The following is a 19,046-nucleotide window of genomic DNA, read 5'->3' on the forward strand; positions in this document are numbered from 1 at the left end:
AACACTCAGACAGTGCAAGCTCAGAACTGGGTCCCAAACTAAGATTTAAGCACCTGTGACCAATCTACCACTCCCACTAGAGGCAGAGTAGAGAAAAAAAAGAGAAGAAAAGGCTGTTTAAAATTTTATAAGTGATCCCTCTATGTGCAAAGATAAGTACTCACACAAGTCACTCCAGCTCCACAGATTCACTCCGCACAGCAGATATCTCCTGTTTTATAACTCTCTTTCAACTGCCTCTCTTGCAAGACAACACTCAGACAGAGCAAAGAGTCTGGTAAGCTACAAAGGGGTATAGTAAGTCTCAGTCAAGTCAGTCCAAGTCAAAGTCTGTATCAAGTCAGCGTGGCCGTGCATCAAATTGTCCAAGTCTACTATAAGTCCCAGCAAGCCCTGTGGTCTCTGAAGTCACTGATCACCTCCTTGGGCTTAGCCAAGCTGTATAGACTGTTACACCGGTCTGACTCAGTAAACCTGCCGTTGTTCCATAACTTGGCATCAGAGTCATCATTTGCCCCCGTGCCTAGCCCAGGATCCAGCGATATACTTTGGGGTGGTGTAGAGGATAAACCACACCCTGGCATCACGAACACAAGGGGTTAATGCCATCTGCCCCTAGGGTAATTCCATCTGCCCTCATCACACCCTCACCATGAAATAAAAAAGATAGGGAAAATGTACATAGTCTGAACTTAGCTGTAGGTAATATATCTGACTTATATATCTCATATAATGTAATTTGATTTTTACTGTCTTTGTAACTGTATGGTAATTGTAAGGTAATTATGTTTTTTTTAAGTGTTTATTTTGATCACCAGGTACTTCAGATATAAAAGCACGTGAAGTCCAGGCTGCGGTTATGGGTTCAGTGACCATCACGTTTAACTATGACACTTATTGGTACAGGAATCTGATAAGCAGTTGGTGCAGGCAAATATCCATGACAGAGTGCGAAAATATTGTGGACACAAGCGTTGTGAACCATAACGAAGACAATGGAAGAGTGTTTATTTCACAAATAAATGCAAGAATTGGCATAGTTAATGTGACTATGGTGAATTTACAACATTGGGACACAGGTCTGTATAAATGGCGGATATGGACTGGAACAGACTACAGTATAATTGAGAATGTCTTGCTGCAGGTGGTTTTTGGTAAGTAAATACATATAGCTAAACTTTGGACTTTTTAATTTCCCAGTCACATAAGTACACTGGGAATAGTACAGATAAACAAGGCGGCAGACTTGGTTTATCCGGCAAAACCTGTGCAGAGGAAAAGTGGAATAGTTGCCCATAACAACCAGATTACTTTTAGTTTTCAGAGGCCTTTTTATAAGTTAAATAAGCAATTTGATTGGTTGCTGTGGGTAATTAGTAAACTTTTTCTTTGCACAAGTTTTGATGAATCTTCTCACATTTTTGTATAATAAACTGAAAATCTCTTTTAAATAAACAATTATTAAAAAAAAAACATTTATCCCCTTAAATGTCTCATTGTCAGGACAGGGCCCTTCAGGGGAGGGTGATAAAAGTGATAAATGGTATGGGAGGATTACAGTACCAAGACAGGTTATCAAGCTTGGGGCTATTTAGTCTGGAGAAAAGACATCTTAGGTGCGATATAATCACAATGTACAAATATATGAATGGACAGTACAGAGATATTTCTAGTCATCTTTTTATACCTAGGTTGGTAACATGACAAGGGGGCATCCTCTACTTCTAGAGGAAAGAAGGTTTCACTATCATTATAGACTAGGATTCTTTACTCTAAGAGCAGCGAGACCATGGACTCAATAAACAAGTTCAAGAGGTGGCCTGGATATTTTTCTGGAAAAATATAATCTTACTGTCATGTAAGGGGACGGCAGGGAATTAGTGAGCCCTAACCGTCCCTACAACCGCTGTCCATTCCTATTGCCCATCCGCCCTGAATGACCGATCGACAATCACAAGGACGGTCCCTTTACTGCACTAAAGTGCATAGGTGTAAGAGCCAAACAAAACAAACCTTAACAGTAAAACCCAAACAGTAAATGTCGGGGACAAGTCAGGAACATAACAGGAATGCTACAAAGCAACAAACAGATAATACAAGGCAGGAAATAGCATACTAACATACAGTTCAGAAACCGGGATCAAGATTATTTGCAGATATGATAATATGAACAAGAATAGATATGAGGATCAGTATACAGCAGACAAAACCAGGAAATGCAGGGGATGAACTGGTTAACCAAATGTTAGAACACTAAACAGGCTTTGCATTCACTCCCAGGCAGTGGAAGAGAGAGGTGGTGTCTGGTAACTATAAAAAAAAGTATACTAAGCGATTGTTTGAGCTAGTGATTGTGTGTCTGTATACAAGAAAGTGAAGTATACAAGTAAGTGTAAGTATAAAAGTGAGAGGGACTTTAAATTCAGTGAGTTTAATTGAAATATTTTATAGTTTTTATTACTGTAAATTTTTGCAATCCCCAAATCTAGTATGGCCTCCATGTTGGAAAAGGCAGTGCAGTTTGCATCTTGCACAATGTATGCATTCCTTGAACAGCAGTTTGATGGTGCATATTGTTGTGTGAGATGTGTGCGAGTTGTTCATTTGGAAGCCCAGATCCTGGATCTAGAGCATGATGCAGTTGAAAAAGGCTGTAGTGGCCGGAACGCGTGCTGCGTTTATGTACACATTATGTGAATAAACACTTTGTAAAGAACTTGGTGTGCCGGGATTTATATACCTACCTTGGATTTCCTTATCCCTGGCACCCACCGTTATCCACAGTGCCGACCTAACTACTTTGACCATAATAGTTAATGGCTCTGTATCTGTCAGTACCTGTCCCTGCACAGATACGATTTCAGGCGATTTGATCTTCTGAAATCGTATCTGTGCAGTGGACGCTAAAATCGTCTAAAATGAAAGTAAACTGCTGCCGGTTAGTTCAGTGGGCTGTTCGGGATTGCCGCAGCGAAATAGTGGCATCCCGAACAGCTGTAGGACAGCAGGAGGGTCCCCTACCTTCCTCCCTGCTGTCCAATTGCTGAATGACTGCTCAGTGCCTGAGATCCAGGCATGAGCAATCAAGCGGCAGAATCATCGATCAATGCTTTCCTATGAGAAACCATTGATCAATGTGAAAGATCAGTGTGTGCAGTGTTATAGCTCCCTATGGGAGCTATAACACTGCAAAAAAAAAGTGAGTAAAAGTGAATAAAGATCCTTTAACCCCTTCCATAATAAAAGTTTGAATCACCCCCCTTTTCCCATAAAAAAAGTGTAAATAAAAATAAACATATGTGATATCGCTGCATGAGGAAATGTCCGAATTATAAAAATATATTGTTAATTAAACCGCACGGTCAATGGCGTATGCGCAAAAAAATTCCAAAGTCCAAAATAGCGTATTTTTTGTCACTTTTTATATCATGAAAAAATAAATAAAAAGCGATCAAAAAGTCTGATCAATACAAAAATGGTACCACTAAAAACTTCAGATCACGGTGCAAAACATGAGCCCTCATATCGCCCCATATGCGGAAAAAAAAGTTATAGGGGTCAGAAGATGATAATTTTAAACATATGCATTTTCCTGCATGTAGTTGTGATTTTTTCCAGAAGTACGACAAAATCCAACCTATATAAATAGGATATCATTTTAATTGTATGAACCTACAGGATAAAAATAAGGTGTCATTTTTACCTAAAAATGTACTGCGTAGAAACGGAAGTCTCCAAAAGTTAAAAAATTGCATTTTTTCTTCAATTTTGTCGCACAATTATTTTTTTCTGTTTCGCCGTAGATTTTTGGGTAAATTGACTGATGTCATTACAAAGTAAAATTGGTGGCGCAAAAAATAAACCATCATATGGATTTTTAGGTGCAAAATTAAAAGGGTTATGATTTTTAAAATGTAGGGAGGAAAAAACAAAAGTGCAAAAACGGAAAACTGCTCGGTTCTTAAAGGGGTACTCCGCCCCTAGACATCTTATCCCCTATCCAAAGGATAGGGGATAAGATGTCAGATCACCGCAGTGCCACTGCTGGGGATCCCCGGGATCCCCGCTGTGGCACTGCGCTATCATTACAGTACAGAGCGAGTTCGCTCTGCGCGTAATGACGCGCAATACAGGGGCCGGAGCATCGTTACGTCACGGCTCCGCCCCTCTTGACGTCACGGCCCGCCCATTTCAATACAAGTCTATGGGAGGGGGCGCGGCGGTCGTCACGCCCCCTGCCATAGACTTGCATTAAGGGGACGGGCCGTGATGTCACGAGGGGTGGAGCCATGACTTCACGTGGCTCCGTCCCCTGTATCGCCCGTCATTACGCACAGAGCGAACTCGCTCTGTGCTGTAATGATAGCGCAGTGCTGCAGCGGGGATCCCGGGGATCCTCAGCAGCGGCATCGCGGCGATCTGACATCTTATTCCCTATCCTTTGGATAGGGGATAAGATGTCTAGGGGCGGAGTACCCCTTTAAAGGAGTACTCGGGTGGAAAAAAAAAATTTTTTATCAACTGGTGCCAGAAAGTTAAACAGATTTGTAAATTACTTCTATTAAAAATCTTAATCCTTCCAGTACTTATTAGCTGCGGGATACTACAGAGGAAATTCTTTTCTTTTTGGAACACAGAGCTCTCTGCTGACATCATGACCACAGTGCTCTCTACTGACACCTCTGTCCATTTTAAGAAATGTCCAGAGTAGGAGAAAATCCTCATAAAAAACATATGCTGCTCTGGACAGTTACAAAAATGGATAGAGATGTCAGCAGAGAGCACTGTGGTCATGATGTCATCAGAGAGCATTGTGTTCCAAAAAGAAAAGAATTTCCTCTGTAGTATTCAGCAGCTAATAAGTACTGGAAGGATTAAGATTTTTTAATAGAAGTAAATACTTTTTACTTTTTAATTATATTTTAATACTTATGTATGATATTAATTAGTATTGCCGTTCACCCCACGCAAGGGCCCTGCTAAAGGTGACGACATATACTAATTGCTATAAATAAATTTGCATTCATTTATACTATCTGTCCTATCTCTTTATTCTTCACTATATTTAATTTATTTCACTCTATATCTGCAGTACTTTTGAGGACTGGTATCTATAAATATATTTTATATTTATAACACGTACACTAATTCACTAGTCTGTTTAACTTTCTGGCACCAGTTGATTTAAAAAAAAAAAAAAAAAACCTTTTCCACTGGAGTACCCCTTTAAGGGGTTAATAAGAACTGGCACATTATAGAGAGTGACAGTGATCTTTCAGATGTAGCCATGAAAAACCTATAGTTACCTACCGGAGAAATAGGTCACTGGGAGAACTCTTGAATTTATGAGCTCCAGACTGGACCAGGGGGAATCCCTGGATGTCGTATATCTGGATTTTTATAAAGCATTTGATACGGTATCACATAAAAGGTTGGTGCATAAAATGAGAATGCTTGGACTGGGGGTAAATAAGTGCAAGTGGGTAAGTAACTGGCTCAGTGATAGGAAACAGATGGTGGTTACTAATTAATGGTACTTATTCTGATTGGGTGACTGTTACTAGTGGAGTACCACAGGGGTCAGTTTTGGGTCCTATTCTATTTAATATATTTATTAATGACCTTGTAGAGGGGTTGAATAGTAAAGTAGCAATCTTTTCAGATGATACTAAACTCTGTAAAGCGGTAAACACTATAGAGGACAGTGCACTATTACAAATGGATCTGGATAGGTTGGAGGTTTGAGCTGAGAAGTGGCAGATGAGGTTCAACACTGATAAATGTAAGGTTATGCACATGGGGAAGAAAAATCCGAGCTGGGATTATGTATTAAATGGGAGCACACTTGGGACTACTGACATGGAAAAAGACTTAGGGGTCTTAGTTAACAGTAAATTTAGCTGTAGTGGCCAGTGTCGGGCAGCTGCTGCCAAGACAAATAAAATCATGGGGTGCATCAATAGGGGCATAGATGCCCACGACAAGGAAATAATTCTACCGCTGTACAAATCACTAGTCAGACCACACATGGAATACGGTGTACAGTACTGGGCATCAGTGTACAAGAAAGATATAGTGGATCTGGAGAGGGTTCAAAGATGGGCAACCGGAGCAATAAGGGGAATGGGAAACAAAAATCTAAGATACAAGAAACATGAATACAGACACAAGACTAACTCACTCCTGGAGAGACGGATTAACACAAGGCTAAGAACAGGATTCTATCCTAGGAGATCCAGGATCAAACAAGGTAAAAACAGGACTGACAAATGCACAGCATGAACACGCACTTAGGCAATACAAAGCAGAACAAACAATACAAGAATACTAAAACCCAGCAAAGGTCCTAAAACAAGGCAAGCTAAAATCTATATCAAATAACTAGGACATGGAGTCATGGCTAACTAAAGACATTAGTGCATGCACATAGACATATCAAAATAATATAAACTTGGTCTGAGTTCAGACTCAGCAAAGAACACACACCATAGGGATTGCGTTTATCCAATAATCACCCAGTGACAAGTAGCGAGAGTCCATGGATTAGGCGTCTCTGGAAATCATGTGCCTCAGCCGAGGGCTCCTGTTCCTGGCCATAATCCTGTTTAATCCTCCGGGATAGGAGTCAAAGTGGTCAGCCTCTCTTAGCACTGAGTAACCGGTGTAATTACCTGCACTGGGTAGCACCGGAAGAGGTCTTATATACACTCCCAGTGTTAAACGGCTGGAAGGATAACTCTTCCCAAACCAGGGAGAATAAACAAAGAAACTGTTCAATATCTGAACAGGACCCAAAGCAGAAAAATGCTAAATACAGATAAAAGGACATTACAATTACAAGGTATGGATACGAGATATATGGGGATAGTACATTCATCCAGGCATTTATGCTGATTGACAGATTTTGTTTTTGCCTTTCTCTGGGTCAAAACATTAAAGTTTTAATATTATAAACTATGAAACTTTGAACCCTATTCTTATCACCATGTTTAGAGATTGAAATCCTGCATGGGCATCAATAATATTAATGGGCATTGGAGCAATCAGTGCTGGGCCCTTCTCTTCTAGGGATTCATAGCAGCCATATAGGTCACCCTTGACTGTGACTGGCACTGACAGTTTTCAGTGACTGACCAGAAACTTATTTAAAAAAAACTATTAACATATAATTGCTATATGTATATATATATATATATATATATATATATATAGATAGATAGATAGATAGATAGATAGATATGTCCAAGGCAAGGAAGTCAGCATAGACCACCTCCAGATCATGCAGATGACCTACCAGCATGCAATTGCTGGAATAAATTTCCACAGAGTATATGGTCACAGCAAAAAATCACGGAGGTCCGGTGATAGAAGAAAGGCTTCCAATTTTATTCACACCATAAAGTGTACAGGTATATATATTATCATTGCTATAATAATGAAAAAGTCCATTCAACTTTTGTAGCAATTGTTCTACCATGTTTGGATTTGTGGTTTATTCAACTGTAATATTTAAATTAATCCTAACCCATAAAATTTTAAGGCCATACTTTTGCACCAGCCTTTAATGGACACAGAAACATTGTCCTTTTGGTCCCATGACTATATGACTTTCTGCAGCCAGCAGGAGTACTCTAGTTCAGCCACGTTCTTCTTATATACAGGTGCCCAAAATTGGACATAAAAGTTGAGTTTACTGTCCACTATTACCCTCAAATCCTTTTAGTTAGTGGTAGTACCTGATGTTATATTATTTAGCACATAATTGTACATTTTTTTACAGCCTAAGTACATAAGCTAACATTTATCCACGTTAAACTTGCCATTTCTCTGCCCAAGCCTGTAGATTCCCCAGATCATTCCAGTTCCACTGGATAGCTTATTTTGGGATGACACCTGACATATGGCAGCATCGTAGGTTAAAGCTATATTCTATAAGAAGCCATCTTAAGCTGAAACAATTGTATGTTGGGGCCATTAAAAATAAAGCCTGATGTATCATGGAAAAATTTACCCAAAAATAACCAATTTAGAGCAAAATTTATAGAATTAACTATTTATAAAAAATAAAATAAAAAATAAAAGTGTTGGGTCAGGATCCCTGTCTAGAATTTGTTAAAGTACAGTGTATAAAAATGTCAGTACATTTAACTGTAATGTTTAAATTATTCCTTACCCATAACATTTTAATGCCATACTTTTGCACCAGCCATTATTGAACGCAGAAACATTGTCCCTTTGGTCCCATGACTATAGGACTCTTCGCAGCACGCGAGCATCCTGCTCTGTAATGACGAGCTGATTTCTTAAAAAAACAACACTGTACCTGTCCTCAGGTTATGTATGGTATTACAGGTGATCAAAGGAACTCAGCTGCAATACCACATAAACCTGAAAACAGGTAAGGTGCAGATTTTTTAAGAAATTAGCTCAGTTTTCCTAATCCTGTAATAACCCATTAAATGCCCAGTCATATTCAAAGAGTCATGTTCTAAGGCTTTTTAAATGAATGATTCACGAAAGGGGGGTTACTAAACATACAATGGTTAACTCAAAAATGTAAACCCTCTAAAACGTAGCATTTATTATTCCATAATTTAAAAGAATAGTAACCAGCAAAAGAGGTGATGCATCCCATACGGGTGAAATAATATAAATCCATACACAGAGTTCTTAAACAGGAAAAGGTAAGTATAGAAAGGATGATGAATGAATGTAGACTCACGTTACTGATGGAGTGGCCGACAGATATCCTCCTTTCCGTTGGTACAAGGAGCTAAGGAATGAATAGTGGGGATGAATAAACAATATGTTAACAAATAAATTCTACCCCTCACACTACATCCTATAAAGAAAGTCTGTCCCTACCTAACAGCGGAGGAGGTGCCCCCACTTCAAAACGACGCCTGTCCACTCCCTGAGCTTATGTAGCCCTAGTACAACATAACATATCCCTATGATGATGCATCATCATACCCTCTATAAAATGTTATGGGCATAGGCCAAGCAACAAATAGATTTTAAAAATTATCACCACTATGAGAAAAAATACAAAAAATTATATAAATATCTATAACCTCATGTCAGAAGGATGCAATATTTACATGGGGTTTTATAATTATTCTAATATCAACAGTGGGTGCATGCAAATACAATAAATACACAAATAGTCATATATTACAAATAGATATCAAAGGATATAATAATGTAAACAAGATAAATACTCTCATGGCCTCATATAATGCACATGAGGTTCAAAATACATCTAACCTCTACGCGCTTCCCCCCAGATTTGGATGAATACCGGGGTTCCTCAGGAAAGTCACAACTCATAGAAAAGAAAACTGCATATGGGGGGTGGATATCAGACGTTACATAACACCTCTCGCTGTTCCACAACTCCCACATGCAGGGGCACACGTGTATTCAGTGCATGCCAAAGAAAGAAGGACTATAGCCGTTATTTACATCCAATATCCATCTACAATCACTCACCTGATGTGGGCTTGCACTTATCCATAGTTAGCCACATGGTTCTGGTGTTTACTTCCATCCAAGGATAAAACAGGAAGTGACGTGACGCATATGCGTACACCGTCATGACGTTCCACTGCTGGAAGCGCATCCATGCGTCTCACCGCAGTGGAATGCAAACTTTCTAAATCCAGAAACTCTATAATAGACTCCGCATGCGCAGTAAGGTGACTTGGCGCACATGCACATATCGTCCATGCGCTCCATTGCTCTGAGCGCACCAATGCGTCTCACCTCAATGGAACGCAAAGCTTATAGTGGCTGGAAGATATCACGTGCACAGCGGGCCATTTCCACACTGCGCCTGCGCAAGCCTCACTATCACCCCCCATGAACTACTGTGCGTTCCAAATGCTTGGAACGCACAGGAGGAGTACAAATTCTCATAAATAATAGGTGGGAATATCTAAGGGGCCCAAATATATTGCAGTATGTAGCTACAATTAGAAATAAAAATTAAATAAAGATATAGCATCAGGGAACTCAGGCAATTGGATAAAAGTCTTTAATTCATACTAATAATTACTATGCGGCATATGCATCGAATAGCTGTTTACATATAAAATTATTCACATTTCATCTTCTTCAAAAATAGAGAAAATTTGGACCAGACATTTTTCATTCTTAAACCAAATGTAAATTTGACAAACAAATTATATTACAAACAAAAAGTCCGGTGCATTGCCGTAGAATGAGATTTGCCATAGAATGAGATGGTCCGCCTCCATCACATCCTATTGGCTCACTCTTGTCACGTGACATATTTAAACGTCCGCAGCGATGCGCACAGCAGTGTCAGTTTGGCTATCACAGGGAGAGGATCTCCTCTCCCTGTGATAGCTGAAGCTGCACGGAGCTCTCATGGCCTCTGTGGCCCGACAGAAGTTCACACATGTTCGCAGCTCATACGGCTGGCTCATATACATTTACTGTTAATCCACAGCGCTATCGGGATCCCGATGGTGCTGTCATCAGTGTGCGTCCCCGCGAGCACCCCACGCCTGCAGCTCTACTCCCCGTCCCCCGCAGCTCTACTCCCCGTCCCCCATTCCTCGCAGCTGTACTCCTCGTCCTGTTAACACTCAGGGAGCGGGGAACAGAAAGTAGAGCATCGGGCGCAGGTAAAGTTATTCGCGTAGTGCTGCGCATGCGCAGTACTACTTTACCTGCGCCCGATGCTCTACTTTCTGTTCCTCGCTCCCTGAGCGTTAACGGGACGGGGAGTACAGCTGCGGGGGAACGGGGGACGGGGAGTAGAGCTGCGGGGGACGGGGAGTAGAGCTTCAGGCGTGGGGCGCTCGCGGGGACGCACACTGATGACAGCGCCATCGGGCATAGGAATCCCCATAGCGCTGTGGATCGCTCCCTGGGCGTTAACAGGGGACGGGGAGTAGAGCTGCGGAGGACGGGGAGTAGAGCTGCGGGGGACGGGGAGTAGAGCTGCGGGCGTGGGGCGCTCACGGGGACGCACACTGATGACAGCTCCATCGGGCATCGGGATCCCGATAGCGCTGTGGATCAACAGTAAATGTATATGAGCCAGCCGTATGAGCTGCGTACATGTGTGAACTTCTGTCGGGCCACAGAGGCCATGAGAGCTCCGTGCAGCTTCAGCTATCACAGGGAGAGGAGATCCTCTCCCTGTGATAGCCAAACTGACACTGCTGTGCGCATCGATGCGTGACGTTTAAATATGTCACGTGACAAGAGTGAGCCAATAGGATGTGATGGAGGCGGACCATCTCATTCTATGGCAAATCTCATTCTACAGCAATGCACCGGGATATTACTACTATGACATGGCCATCACCAAACTGAGCCCAGTGGGCAATCAATCTAGTGGAAGAAAAAAGGTTTTCTTGAACAAAAGGTTTTTATAGAAAATTTTGAGAAATTTATTTCAAAACAACCCTAAAATGTTTTACTCAATAAAACATTGAAATGATAACTGATCATTAAGTCTGTCCGCTGCCATACAGGCTAACCTAAAAATCCCAAAGGGGGCAACCTGCTGGTATTAAATCCTGATCAATACCTGAATATGGGCAATACCCTCCTAAATGACTCCAATACGGGATATTGGGGGGATACCTGACAGACAATTTTGTGGAAGAGTTCGAGTCTATTTTACTCCCTGCATAGGACAGAAAATTAATCTCTAGGGATATTTTCACACTTCCTAATTCACGCAGAATTCCATGAGCGGAATGCCGCAAACGGAATTACATGCTGTGAACATAAACATCAGTGTGAATGGGTCTTTCGCGAGACCCGTTCACACTGCAGAATTTCAGCGACGGCAATGACAATTCTGCCACTGAAATTGTTCCGCGCAAAGAAAGAACATGTTCATTCTTTGCTCGGAAGTCCTCGAACGCTGCATAGCCATCAATGGTGATGGCGCGGAATTCTGCAGGCGGAGATTCCGTTCATTATCCTTAGTATGAACATACCCTGAAGATGAACTCGCCTTTATTCTCCCCAAATATCCAGTGATCCCCACATTCTATGCAGTTTTGGAGATACACAAAGGGCTACGACGGTTGAAAGGAAGACCTATTGTTTCCGGCATAGGCTCTTTGACACAGAATGTGTGGATCTATCTGGACACCTTCCTTCGCCAGTTGTAAGTCTTCCTTCATACATCAGAGATACAATGGACTTGCTAAATAAATTGGAGGGAATTGTGGTGGATTCAGAAACCATTTTGTAGTAGCATTCCACATGATTTTCGACTTAGAGGTGTAGAGTATTTCTTAAAAAGTATAGGAAATCAGTTTAAAATGCATAGTGAATTTGTCATGTCTATTCTCCAGTTCATCTAATCCCATAATTATTCTTTGTTCAACGGTAAGTTCTTCCACCAACTCAGGGGTACGGCTATGGGGAGCCCCTGTGCCCCCACTTAACCCAATATACTCCTGGGTTGATGGGAGGACACCATTGTTTTTGGGGATGAGGAACCATGGTGGTGCCCCCAGATAATTTTCTGGGGGCGCTACATTGATGATATTTTGATTTTGTGGTCGGGAACAGACATTTCTTTTAAAAAATGTGTTGAGGAATTGAATACCAATCCAATAGGCCTTCGTTTTACATAAGAGTTGAGTTATACTGAATTGCCTTTCTTGAATGTGGTAATAGGACAAAGATCTGACGATTCTCCCTGAACAAGAACTTTTTGAAAACCCACAGTCTCAAATAGTTTGCTAATAGTTTGCGCTTGCCGGCATTGTAAGGGCACTCTGCCACTGCATAGCCTTGTGTGGCACCTCGCCTCTACCTTGCAGCCCTGTACTACTCTCTATGCAGCCAGCTGTGTGATCCCCTAAATTATTTTCTCCCCTAGTGGTGGGACTTTTGTATACACACTGTATCATTTTGTGTGAAACTATTTTAACCAGTCATTAAAAGTTATGTTTTAAAGGGGTACTCTGGTGGTCAACGTGTTTTTCCATTTTTGACTTACCCTATTTGTTTTGTTTATTTTCTATTCTTGTTGTTTAGCCTACTCTATTTCTGTTCTTTGTTGTCTTTTTATCCCCCACTTTGTTTTCCTATCTTTGCTTCTATTTCCTGTTTCTTGCTGTGCTGAAAACTACAAATCCCAGCATGCCACATGCCTTGCTGGTTTGGGGCGGCTCCTTTTTGTTTGTTTGTTTGTTCCGCCCTTTACCCACCCTATTTTCCCGGGTCAGCCCCCTTATACACAGCACACTAATATAATCAACCCTGGTTGGGATACACTGGCATACACACACAAAAGGGACTACAACTCCCAGCATGTGTCATTCAGGAGTCTTCAGTCTGTGGTATAACACCAGCATGCTGCCTCTGTAGTCTCCTGGGGGTTGTAGTTCACCACACCTCTGTAGGGCATACACCAGTGTTTCCCAACCAAGGTGCCTCCAGGTGTTGCAAAACTACAACTCCCAGCATGCCCTGACAGCATTTGGGCATGCTAGGAGTTGTAGTTTTGCAACAGCTGGAGGCACACTGGTTTGTAAACACTAGCATACACACACAACAGGGACTACAACTCCCAGCATGTGTCATTTAGGAGTCCCCCCCCCTCCCCCTTCACATATAGGGAGAGATTTATCAAAACCTGTGCAGAGGAAAACTTGCCCAGTTGCCCATAGCAACCAATCAGCTTGCTGCTTTCATTTTTATGAAGGCCTGTGAAAAATGAAAGAAGCAATTTGATTGGTTGCTATGGGCAACTGGGCAAGTTTTACTCTGCACAGGTTTTGATAAATCTCCCCCATAGAGATCATTCCCAGTATGGGATTTATTCCTCTGCAGTCCATACATCCCCAGCCCGTGCACCTTCTCATCCTCCCTGTAACGCCGAGCGCTCCGGGTCCCGCTGCTTACCCGGAGCGCTCGCGGCGTTACTCTGCTTGCAGTGCTCCGGTCGGCGCTGCTGACCGAGAGCGCTGCTACCCTGTCACCGAAGGGGATGCGATCCTCGGGATGGGACGTGCCCGCTCACGGATCGCATCCCATGTCTCTTCTCACCTGCTCCATCCTTCCTCTGTCCCTGCCCGACACGCGCGGCACCGCTCTCTAGGGCGCGCGCGCGCCGGCTCTCTAAAATTCAAAGGGCCAGTGCACCACTAATTGGTGCCTGGCCCAATCAAGTCCAATCACTGTTTTCCCTATAAAACATCACTTCACCTTCCTGTCCCTGCCGGATCTTGTTGCCTAGTGCCTAGTGAAAGCGTTCCTGTGTGTCCTTGCCTGTGTTTCCAGAATCTCTGCTGTTGCCCCTGACTACGAACCTTGCCGCCTGCCCTGACCTTTCTGCTACGTCTGACCTTGCCTTGCCTTGTCCTTTTGTACCACGCCATCTCAGCCGCCAGAGAGGTTGAGTCGCTACTGGGAGGAACGACCTGGGGGTTACCTGCCGCAGCAAGTCCATCCCGCTTTGCGGCGGGCTCTGGTGAATACCAGTAACCCCTTAGACTCTGTTCCCCTGGTACGGCCCACGCCATCACCTCTCTGGTACAGAGGATCCACTTCCAGTGTCCTCACCCTCCGCCAACCCGGATCCTGACACTCCCCTTCAGATAACACTTATCTTCACTGTGTTCCTTCTCCTGTGCAGACCTGCGTCCTTAGAATACAGAGAAGGGGGAGGGGAGGTTAGGAGCTGTGTACTCAGCTGGATGAGATGAGGGGGCGTGGCTTATTCCTCTCATGCAGACAGAGAAAAAAAAAAAAAAAAGCTATGACATCTTGTCCACAACAGACTCAGAACTGTGGACAACAGTAAAAGAAAACCCTCTGAACTACAGAACTTCCTGCCCAATAAACAGGTAAGAAAAAGACACACATGCTGCCAAAACATATAACACATGTATATTGCAAAAAAAAAAACTTACAAAGAACATGCCATATAGTCAAAAAAAATTAACCACTGGAGTACCCCTTTAAGGTACCTACTTAGTTCTTCTCACTAAGGTGGGAAAGTTATCCCCCAAAGCAAAAAATCAAGATCCCTTAGAGACAATATCTGAGGCTACGTTGAAAATGTTCATCTTTTGGGGTTTTTCATGAACAAGTATTGGAACTTAAGGACAGATTCACAGAAAGGGGTTACCCTACTCAGCCGCTGTTCCAGGCATACAAAAATGCGGTCGAAAGAGATAGACTATCACTTCTCTCCCCTAATAAGAAATCTGAAGAAGAGAACCTTATTTGCCTGATAGGTACCTATGATGACCAAAATCACATGGTTATGCCCATCCTAAGACGCCATTGGAACATTTTGTTGACAGATCCGGACATAGCAGGAGTGGCACTTGGTTAGATTGTAGACAAATGGGCACTTTTAGGTGCAGTGGCTGTATAGCATCCCCATACATTAAACAGGAAAAAAAACTTTACTAATGCACGGACTGGTCGTGTCTATGATACTCGTGATTTTGCCAACTGTAGGAGTCAGGGTGTGATTTATCTTATTACCTGTACTAATAAGATTTAAAAAAAAAAAAAACAACATGGGAAAAAGTGAATGTGAATTGCGCCGCAGGGTGGGTGAACACCTGGGCGATATTAGACATCGACGGGACACGGCGGTCTCCCGTAATGTCTGGTATAGTCATAATGGGGATTTTTAGTCCCTGAGCTTTAAGGTAATCAATGTTGTTAGGGGGGATTGGGATAGAGCTATTCTTAAGAATGAAACACAATGGATTTTTAGGTTCTAAAACGGACTTAATGCTCAGTTATCTTTTCAATGTTTTATGGAGTAAAAAATTTTAGGGTTGTTTTGAAATATATTTCTAAAAATGTTCTATAAATTATTTTGTTCAAGAAAACCTTTTTTCTACCACTAGTTTGATTGCCCACTGGGCTCAGTTTGGTGATGGCCATGTCAGGGTACTAATGTCCTGGACTTTTTGCTTGTAATATAATTTTTGTCAAATGTACATTTGGTTTAAGCATGAAAAATGTCTAGTTCAAATCTTTCTCTATTTTTCAAGAAGATGAAATGTGAATAATTTTATATGTAAACAGCTATTATCCAATTGCCTGAGTTCCCTAATGCTATATCTTTATTTAATTGTTATTTCTAATTGTAGCTACACACCGCAGTATATTTGGGCCTCTTAGATATTCCCACCTATTATTTATAAGAATATGTATTCCTCCCCCAAGAACGCACAGTAGTTCTTGGGGGGTGATAATGAGGCTTGCGCAGGCGCAGTGTGGAAATGGCCCGCTGCGCACGCGATATCTTCCGGCCACTATAAGCTTTGCATTCCATTGCGGTGAGACGCATTGGTGCGCTCAGAGCAATGGAGCGCATGGACGATATGCGCTTGTGAGCCATGTTACCTTACTACGCATGCGGTAACCAGGACCATGTGGCTAACTATGGACAAGTGCAAGCCCACATCAGGTGAGTGATTATAGATGGATGTAAATACAGGCTATAGTCCTTCTTTCTTTGGCATGCACTGAATACACATGTGCCCCTGCATGTGGGAGTTGTGGAACAGCGAGAGGTGTTATGTGATGTCTGATATCCACCCCCCATATGCAGTTTTCTGTTCTATGAGTTGTGACTTTACAAGACCTCCTGAGGAACCCCGGTATTCATCCAAATCTGGGGGGAAGCGCGTAAAGGTTAGATGTATTTTGAACCTCATGTGCATTATATGAGGCCATGAGAGTATTTATCTTGTTTACATTATTATATCCTTTGATATCTATTTGTAATATATGACTTTGTGTATTTATTTTATTTGCATGCACCCACTGTTGAGATTAGAATAATTCTAAAGCCTCATGTATATATTGCATCCTTCTGACATGAGGTTATAGATATTTATATAATTTTTTGTATTTTTTCTCACAGTGGTGATCATTTTTAACCCCTTAAGGACCAAGGACGTACCGGTACGTCCTTGGTCCTGCTCCCGTGATATAACGCGGGGTTACACAGTAACCTCGCATCATATCACGGCGGGCCCGGCGTCATAGTGAAGAAGGAACCCGCCGCTAATAGCGCGCAGCGCCGATCACGGCGCCGCGCGCTATTAACCCTTTAGCCGCGCGGCTCAGCTCTGAGCGAAAGTAAAAAGTGCCGGTTAACTCAGTGGGCTGTTCGGGATAGCCGTGGCGAAATCGCGGCATCCCGAACAGCTTACAGGACAGCGGGAGGGCCCCTACCTGCCTCCTCGCTGTCCGATCGCCGAATGACTGCTCAGTGCCTGAGATCCAGGCATGAGCAGTCAAGCGGCAGAATCATTGATCACTGGTTTCCTATGAGAAACCAGTGATCAATGATAAAGATCAGTGTGTGCAGTGTTATAGGTCCCTATTTCCCATTAAAAAAAACACAGTGTAAATAAAAATAAACAGAAGGGGGCGCTGTCCCCCGAAACGCGTTATCCTGTCTGTATCCCTGCTTGCTATGATTCTGCACCAATAAAGAAGCTATACCTTGCAAAATATTTCTGCCTCGGGCTTCTTATCTTCATCTCACCAGGACAACAGCAGCGCCCTTTGAAAGGGTTTTTTCTTCCTCGCTACTGCAGAATTCCCAGTATAGCATGAATGGTTATTTGTCTTGGTGCTCTGCTTCAAGAGTACCTCTAATGATCTAGTTACATTTTATAATCCTCCCAGTTCACTGCTCCCATCATGGGAAACCACCCCCTGCCTTTATTTTTATTATTTGTTAGTTTTTATCTACAGATATTGCTCTGTATTTTCTACTCAGTCTCAGTCAGATTCACAGACTGGGAAAGGGACGTTACCCAGCAGACATCACATCATCTGAAGCCATACAGAGCGGCTAACTATAAAATTCACAATTTTCACAACTGTTTCCATCACAGAGTTCAAGCATGAAGATGATATTTTTGCACACAGATTTTTACAGTTTTACAAATCCTTTGTTTTTTCCAACCATAGCTGGTGCACCATCTGTAGCGATGCAGAATATTTTTTTTTATGTTAATGCCCTGGTCTTGAAAATAATCTACAAAAGCTGACAGAACGTCCTCTCCCTTTGTTCCTTCCAGTGATTTGAGGCAGCACAACTCTACATAAATGAAATAATTTTTGCAGTAGCGAGCAACAACAGCAAGGCGAGCCATGTCATTGACATCTACGCTTTCATCCACGCTAGCACTACAATAGCATCTTGTAAACTTCTCCTCTGCTTGTCTTGTATATTGTCCGACATTTCAGTCACACGTCGTTCTATTGTTCTTGCAGATATGGTATCGTTATTAGGCAAATCATCAAATAAAACTTCAGCACTGTTTATAAAGGCTTCCTTAATATATTCACCATCCATGAAAGGTTTCCATTTTCTTGCTACGCACTGAGCAATTTTATAACTACATTCAGTAGCTTTATTCTTTGCTCCAATTACTTGGCTGAATATAAGTATTTGTTTTTTATATCCAGAAACTGCTCTTTTCATGGCTTCTATTTTGTCATGGATATCATTAAATGATGATTCATGTTTGGTTTGAAAATGCCTTTTAACACTCGATGTTCGGCAAACAACGCCATCACAGTATAATGTACACACAGCACAATCTTTTTGCTGTACAACTCCATATTACTCAGTCCATGAAGATTGAAACATACGGACGTCTAACTTTTGCTTTTTGGTGGCAGACATTTTAGCACACAGTTTAATTAGGATCTGCAAATAAGCAAAAAAAAAAAAAACGTCACTTTTCTGTAATGTTCCACCTTTACAAAAATCCAAAGATGCCACCAAGTGATTGCCAAAAAACTTACTAGAATTTTTTCTCAGCGGTAGAAACAGGTGATGATGTTCAGCTAACTCAAGTCTTTGATGCCTGTCCTGGTTTCTTGTAAAACAGTGGCCCTGTAAATAATCCCCCCCAAAAATGCCCCTTTTCTTTAATGTGCCACAATAATGCAAACCTCAACTCAAAGAGAATCTGTCATCAGTGTCACCCACACTTACCTGTTGGTCCAGGCTTGTAGTACGGTGACACTGAATAAAATCATACTTT

General features: G+C 42.0%; 1 protein-coding gene and 1 long non-coding RNA gene across 3 annotated transcripts in view; one reads left to right on the top strand and one right to left on the bottom strand.

Annotated features, from left to right (window-relative positions):
- LOC130357924 (uncharacterized) overlaps positions 1 to 13,688 on the bottom strand; it is a 102,536-nt gene extending 88,848 nt beyond the window's left edge. Inside the window, exons 1-2 of the long non-coding RNA XR_008889327.1 lie at positions 13,640 to 13,688; positions 8,723 to 8,773 (exon numbers count right to left, since the gene is read on the bottom strand). This is a non-coding gene — a long non-coding RNA (uncharacterized LOC130357924). The remainder of the gene's footprint in view (positions 1 to 8,722; positions 8,774 to 13,639) is intronic.
- The window catches only part of LOC130357922 (uncharacterized), a 60,224-nt gene that overhangs the window by 18,648 nt on the left and 22,530 nt on the right, over positions 1 to 19,046 (top strand). For both annotated transcript variants that reach the window (XM_056560675.1, XM_056560676.1), the window contains exon 2: positions 819 to 1,154. In XM_056560675.1, the coding sequence (XP_056416650.1) occupies positions 819 to 1,154 (336 nt within the window). The remainder of the gene's footprint in view (positions 1 to 818; positions 1,155 to 19,046) is intronic.

This window comes from Hyla sarda, chromosome 2 (assembly GCF_029499605.1).
Source record: "Hyla sarda isolate aHylSar1 chromosome 2, aHylSar1.hap1, whole genome shotgun sequence".
Classification (NCBI taxonomy): domain Eukaryota; kingdom Metazoa; phylum Chordata; class Amphibia; order Anura; family Hylidae; genus Hyla; species Hyla sarda.